General features: G+C 40.3%; 1 protein-coding gene across 1 annotated transcript; it reads right to left on the minus strand.

Annotated features, from left to right (window-relative positions):
* Positions 1 to 4,869: 4,869 nt before the first annotated feature.
* On the minus strand, positions 4,870 to 6,253 carry LOC106138494 (actin, muscle). Its single transcript, XM_013339652.2, has one exon. It carries the CDS (start codon positions 6,172 to 6,174, stop codon positions 5,044 to 5,046), a length of 1,131 nt encoding a protein of 376 aa, XP_013195106.1. The 5' UTR covers positions 6,175 to 6,253; the 3' UTR covers positions 4,870 to 5,043.
* Positions 6,254 to 7,053: the final 800 nt, after the last annotated feature.

Genomic DNA, 7,053 nt, shown 5'->3' on the forward strand with positions numbered 1-7,053 from the left:
TACTATGTAGTGAAGTAATACCTGGGCGACAGAGCAGAACTACGTGTTTTTTGTTAATTGTTTCTATAACCTCTATGGAAAATGGAAATATGGAAAATTGATAGCCAAACAGCTGAACGTGGCCTATCAGTATTTTTAAGACTGTTGGCTCTGTCTACCGCGCAAGGAATATAGACGTGATTATGTGTATGATTTAAGGCAAAAATTAGAACAATTCTGTTATTCAAAATAATTTTACCGTGTGGTTCCCGGCACCAATACAAAAAAGAATAGGACCACTCCATCTCTCTCCTATGGATGTCGTAAAAGGCGACTAAGGGATAGGCTTACGAACTTGTGATTCTTTTTTAGGCGATGGGCGAGCAACTTATCACTATTTGAATCTCAATTCTATCATTAAGCCAAACAGCTGAACGTGGCCATTCAGTCTTTTCAAGCCTGTTGGCTCTGTCTACCCCGCCAGGGATATAGACGTGACCATATGTATGTATGTATGCAAAATAATTTTACAATTTTTCCAGATATCCCAACTAGATTGGCCCCCGAGTGCATGCCAACGCACAGTCCATGTCGCTGGGTCTCTAAATTTATTTCAGACAAACATTTGCTTGCCGAACGAGCTGCCGACATAAAAAAATTTCTGAACTCCACCGTAAAAAGCGTCACAGATAAAATTAATTAAAAAAATAAAAAATCTGCAATAATTTTACTAATAGCAAATACCCACTGTCTCTTGGCCTATCCCCAACCACGACTATTTACTCTCGTCTATATTAGACAAGTTCTGTGTTCATTAAAACCTAACGAGAGCTAAACTATATTAATAATCATTATTAACCTGACATCCTGGCCCTCTAGGTGGAGGGGGGAGGGGAGACTGGTGGGGGGCGGCATTGTTACCCGTCAAAGCACGGGCATAATTGAATCGGAATCAATACGGGCGATTTTACTTTGACAGTTGTTGCTATTTCAAAGTCGACGAACCGTGGTACGGCTTTTTATTAATTTCGCACTTAATAACTTTTAGTTTAGGAGCGGGATTTTTTTTTTCTATAGGTAGGTATCTGCTGTTCACTGTGTTTTTTTTTTAAATATCATACGCTATGCATAAAAATGTTTAAGTGTTAATTATTTTTAAGTTTTTACTAAAATTTTGAAGGCAAAAGTGGAGGGACAACCCTATATATGTATCATCTGAAAGTTTTATAAAATTTAATAATATTTCTTATCAAATTAAATTCATAACGTAATTAAAACATTTGGGTGTTTTAAAATTATTCCCGCGTAGTTCGCTTTTATAATTTTGCGTATTTAGGCATTCAAAATAAAGACATAAAGTACATGTAAAATAAACAAAGCCCAACCCATAGTCGAAGATTGATTTCGAAAAAAAAATATTTTTATCAACTACTAGTTAGTTGATGACAACACCTAGATTTTATGTTCGAAATTCGTAATTTGAAATTCAATAGCTGAAAAAAAGCAATATTTTTTTTCCACACTAGCCCCTTGTCTAATCCTGATCATGTTCGATTCGATTTGAATACTCTCCCGGTATTCGATTTTCCCGCTTACAAAAGGCGCCAACGATTTTAAAGCGCACCCGCACAGGAATTCTTTTATGTACGAAAATCGCGTCTTTGCAGTCATTCCCAGTTACGTAATGAATTACTTTTGTTGAATTGATCATTTGACGGATATTCCAATTTCAATTTCATGTACAGTGGAGAGTATATAAAACTGACACGCAACGGTAGCTATTGATTTGCTTGTCTATGTACACGAAATGGAAAAGGTATGGTAATGAAATACACTAATTATTTCCTTAAAAAACGGGTTACGATCTTAGTAGAAAGGACATATGCTCAGATGGTGACAAGTTGTTAGTCCATCGCCGAAAATAATGTTTTTCACAAGTTTATAAGCCTTTCACTTGATTGAATTTTACATTGGAATAGCAATAGCTTTCACGCACTTCATTTTTTCTCGCTGTTTGTCTGTCTGGTACCTTATAACTTCGAAACTACACAACGGATTTGACAGGTGGATTCCATATTAAGTATCAATACTCTGTAGATAAGCTTTTACATTTTTTACTTTTATTAGTTTGATACAAATTAATCAGAAGCTTCAAAATTTTGTTTGTGTCAAAATCGGTTAAGGGAAGACCAAAATATCGTCAATTGACAATTTATTTCTAACACTGATTCTGAACTTTTAAACAGAGTTGATGCGTATTTAATTTAAAGATAGAATTGCTACTTTTTGTCATCGTATCAATCATCAATAATGAAAAAACACACTGCTGTCTTCATTAAAAATTCATAAATTAAACCAAACAGCTGAACGCGGCCTCGTGGTGTCGGTCTTTCGAAGACTGTTGGTTCTGTCTACCCCGCAAGGTATACAGTCGTGATTATATATAGGTGTTATATTTTATGTTATGTAATTCCTAACTAATTAATACATACATACATATGTACACGTCTATATCCCTTGCGGGGTAGACAGAGCCAACAGTCTTGAAAGGACTGAATGGCCACGTTCAGCTATTTGGCTTAATGATAGAATTGAGATTCAAATAGTGACAGGTTGCTAGCCCATCGCCTAAAAAAGAATCCCAAGTTTGTAAGCCTATCCCTTAGTCGCCTTTTACGACATCCATGGGAAAGAGATGGAGTGGTCCTATTCTTTTTTGTATTGGTGCCGGGAACCACACGGCACTAATTAATATTGTTTCAAGACCTGGTCATCACGCCTATTATAGTGTGCAAGGGACTATTTATTCAATCAATCCTATGTCCTTATTAGGAACAGCTGACCGCTTGCCCTCCCGCGCCAGGAATAACATCGTGATTCAAACTGTTATCACCGCGTATCGTTTTTGGCACACTCGTGCTTTTACGAAGCTTTGTACGAGAACATTGTGTAACAGATATTGTTACTTTTGTTTTGGTGTGTCATCGCTAAAACTCAGGTTTCTACGCAGACACACATACATATAGGTACATATACATAATCACGTCTTATCGCTTGCGGGGTAAACAGAGCCAATAGTCTTGAAAAGACTTGTCACGTTCAGCTGTTTGGCTTAATGATAGAATTGACATTCAAATAGAGACAGGTTTCTAGCCTATCGCCTTAATGAAGAATCACAAGTAAATAAGCCTATCCCTTAGTCGCCTTTTATGATGGAGTATGTACGTTCTATTGATGCCGGAAAACACACGGATCAGTTAAAATTAAAACTTTTCAATATTAAAATTTTCTTTAATTTTTCCAAATCAAGGATTATTACGAGAAGGTATATTGTTATTATAACTAGCAAGTATATTTCTAATAACACTATGGTGACACTGTCCTATTCTATGATAATGGTCATAAGGCGCCCTTCAGGCTCGGCTCGGGTGAGTTGGTTGCCGCTTCAAAAGGTGTATGAAAAGTCTGAAGAGTTTCGCTCAGTGTGAAATTACTTAACTCATCACTCTGAGATCGTAGTCATTGATTAACCTTCGGCTCCTGAGAATCGGACCGGAATTAACTTTGAATGGATGAAGAATGTGCAAAATAAAATAAATGAAAAAAAATGTTCTAAATAAGTAAATGTGTAAAAAAGAGGATGTATTGCCGAGATTATAATTTTTGCATAAAGGTACAATTTCCCAGAATTCCTGAGGATTTATCATTATACGCGGGTGGAGTCGCGGGCGCATGTTCTCTAGTAAGTGATAAAATTAATCTTCTTCAAACCAAATAGTCTAAAACCGCGACGAAATAAACATGTAAACTCACACACACAGTTCACATCTGGCTTAAGTCAATGATCTGTAGACTTGAAAAAATATTATTACATAGTTACGCATAGAATTTAATCGAGCTAAAACTGTTATAGAAGATGAAAAACATTATCTAACTAAAACCAATAACAAACTAAAAAGCCACAAAAACAAAATTGCCAAATCTCCTACAGTCCACGTTATATTAGTTCATTAAACTACTGACATGATTCATGTTCAGAACTTATATGAAGGCGTTCTAAAAACAGCACAGTCTACAAAAAATCTTGGAGACAGACGACGAAATACTCATCTCACGTTAACATCAAATGCCGAAAATGTTGACGACGAAACTAAAGTACTTCACCGATAATATGACAAATTTGAATGTGTTGTTGTTTTAGTTGCTATCGTTCAAGCCAAAGAGAGTAATACAGATGAAAAAATCCCACTCACAGTGCGTGAACTAAACGCAGCGCGGGAGTCCGAAATATTAATAGAAAAACCGAGGCACCGCTTCTTTCGACTATATTTACGGAAACACGTCTGGTTGAACGAAACCTGATGCTATGCCGCTAGTAGTAGGGTTCAGATTGCGTCAGCGTCCGGCGTTAGGCGGGTCTGCTCGGGATTCCGATAAAATTAGAAAATGCTTTGCGGGTGCTGTCTTTACTATTTATGGTAGTGCAAGACGCGGCTAATTCTGACTCGTGTGGGGTAACCTCCACTTCAAATTTAGAATGTATGAGCTGCTTTCTCGCAGGGGAACCATGTCGAACGACTTTGACGTCAAAAGTATTATGATATTTAAAAAGTTGTTACGTGTAGGCGAACGATCATCGGAATGTTGGCAAATGATCTGACCCACTTTTAGACAGGTGCACCACCATTGACTCACATATGTTTATGTATGTGTAATCCTACACCAGGTCAGGAAATAGGGTTCAGGAAACTCTTATCAAAACGAAAGCCATTGTAAGTATAAAAAAGAAATGATGTAATTAAAATAAATAAATTAACCGTTTATTTATTAATTACATTGGCGTTGAGATCCATAACGATCCCGTTGTATATAATAAAAATAAAAAAGAAATTAAATTTATATAAATTTTACAAATAAATTAAATTACATGTTGATGTTCAGTTCTGTCATGTATCACTACGTACAACGTACAAAATGCGTCACGCACTCGGAACGACCACAACACAGCACTATCAGGCAGCTGCCGCCGCAACAGTTGCAGCGACAGTTGCGCAATCAGCACGCTTAGAAGCACTTGCGGTGGACAATGCCAGGGCCGGACTCGTCGTACTCCTCCTTGGAGATCCACATCTGCTGGAAGGTGGACAGGGAAGCCAGGATGGACCCACCGATCCATACGGAGTATTTCCTCTCGGGGGGAGCGATGATCTTGATCTTGATGGTGGAGGGAGCGAGGGCGGTGATTTCCTTCTGCATCCTGTCGGCGATACCGGGGTACATGGTGGTACCACCGGACATGACAGTGTTGGCGTACAGGTCCTTACGGATATCAACGTCGCACTTCATGATGGAGTTGTACACGGTCTCGTGGATGCCGCACGATTCCATACCCAGGAAGGAAGGCTGGAACAGGGCTTCAGGGCAACGGAACCTCTCGTTACCGATGGTGATGACCTGACCGTCGGGAAGTTCGTACGACTTCTCCAGGGAGGTGGAGGCGGCGGCGGTGGCCATCTCCTGCTCGAAGTCCAGGGCGACATAGCAAAGCTTCTCCTTGATGTCACGAACGATTTCCCTCTCAGCGGTGGTTGTGAAAGAGTAACCCCTCTCGGTGAGGATCTTCATGAGGTAGTCGGTCAAGTCACGGCCGGCCAAGTCCAGACGGAGGATGGCGTGGGGCAGGGCGTAACCTTCGTAGATGGGGACGGTGTGGGAGACACCATCTCCGGAGTCCAGCACGATACCGGTGGTACGACCAGAGGCGTACAGGGAAAGCACGGCCTGGATGGCGACGTACATGGCCGGGGAGTTGAAGGTTTCAAACATGATCTGGGTCATCTTCTCCCTGTTGGCCTTGGGGTTCAGGGGGGCCTCAGTCAGCAGGACTGGGTGCTCCTCGGGGGCGACACGCAGCTCATTGTAGAAGGTGTGGTGCCAGATCTTCTCCATGTCGTCCCAGTTGGTGATGATGCCGTGCTCGATGGGGTATTTCAGGGTGAGGATACCTCTCTTGCTCTGGGCCTCATCGCCTACGTAGGAGTCCTTCTGACCCATACCGACCATGACACCCTGGTGGCGAGGGCGGCCCACGATGGACGGGAAGACGGCGCGGGGCGCGTCGTCGCCGGCGAAACCGGCCTTGCACATGCCGGAGCCATTGTCGACCACGAGCGCAGCAACATCATCGTCGCACATGTTGGCGGTTTTGTGTGATTTGGGGACGCGCTGGAAGTTGACTCTACGGCAGCGAGACTGCGAGTGCGGCGGAAAGCGTGCGTCCAATCTTATATAGGGGCCGCGTACGCATGGCCCGCGCTCCATACATGGCGAGCGCGCCGGCCCCCGCGGACCGCGCTACGTCGCGATTCTCTAGTTCTTTTTTTGAAAAAACTTATGTATTTCTATTGGATAGTCAACTGTCACCGTTCAGGGATCAATAGGTTGATCGATTGGAATTGGGATCGATATAAATCGGCCGGTTTTCGCGGCCGTAAAGGGCGCGCGCCGCCCGCCCGCCTTGCTCCATTTCGGGAGTTGCGCGTACGCTGGTCAATCGGTCTTATAAGCTTGTTATGAAATTAATTTCAGTTAAGTAACTTTAAAATATGCTCGACTATTTTAGTTATTTGAGTAACAGTTTAGATGACTGATTTTAATAAGAATTTTAAACAATCGAAATTATTTTTTAAATAGCTAAGATTAGTTTATATGACATGAACTTGATGATAACTTTCTCAAAGTTTCGAGAAAATAATACAAATTAATAATCGATATAAAAAACATTACATTATTACACACACCATCCCGGAATAATATTTATAAAATATAAAATTAATTATAATATAAAATAAAGAAAATTTCTTATCAAATGGTCAAATAGTTTAAGATTAAATGTAAGCTTGTAATAAAATTAAGAGATTGAGGAATTCCTTAAATTAGCAGGGCCTTAAAGTTTTTTAATATCATCTAAACCAAAAAATGTTAGCCAACAAAATATTTTATACTTTATGAAAAAGAAAAGAATACTTATAGAGCTCTTACTTGTTAAATAATGGTGGGTCAGATTCCCTTTTA

Source organism: Amyelois transitella, chromosome 26 (genome assembly GCF_032362555.1).
Source record: "Amyelois transitella isolate CPQ chromosome 26, ilAmyTran1.1, whole genome shotgun sequence".
NCBI classification, from domain to species: domain Eukaryota; kingdom Metazoa; phylum Arthropoda; class Insecta; order Lepidoptera; family Pyralidae; genus Amyelois; species Amyelois transitella.

Coding starts and splice junctions, on each gene's coding strand:
- LOC106138494 (XM_013339652.2), bottom strand. CDS start 6,174: ATGTGCGACGATGATGTTGCTGCGCTCGTGGTCGACAATGGCTCCGGC.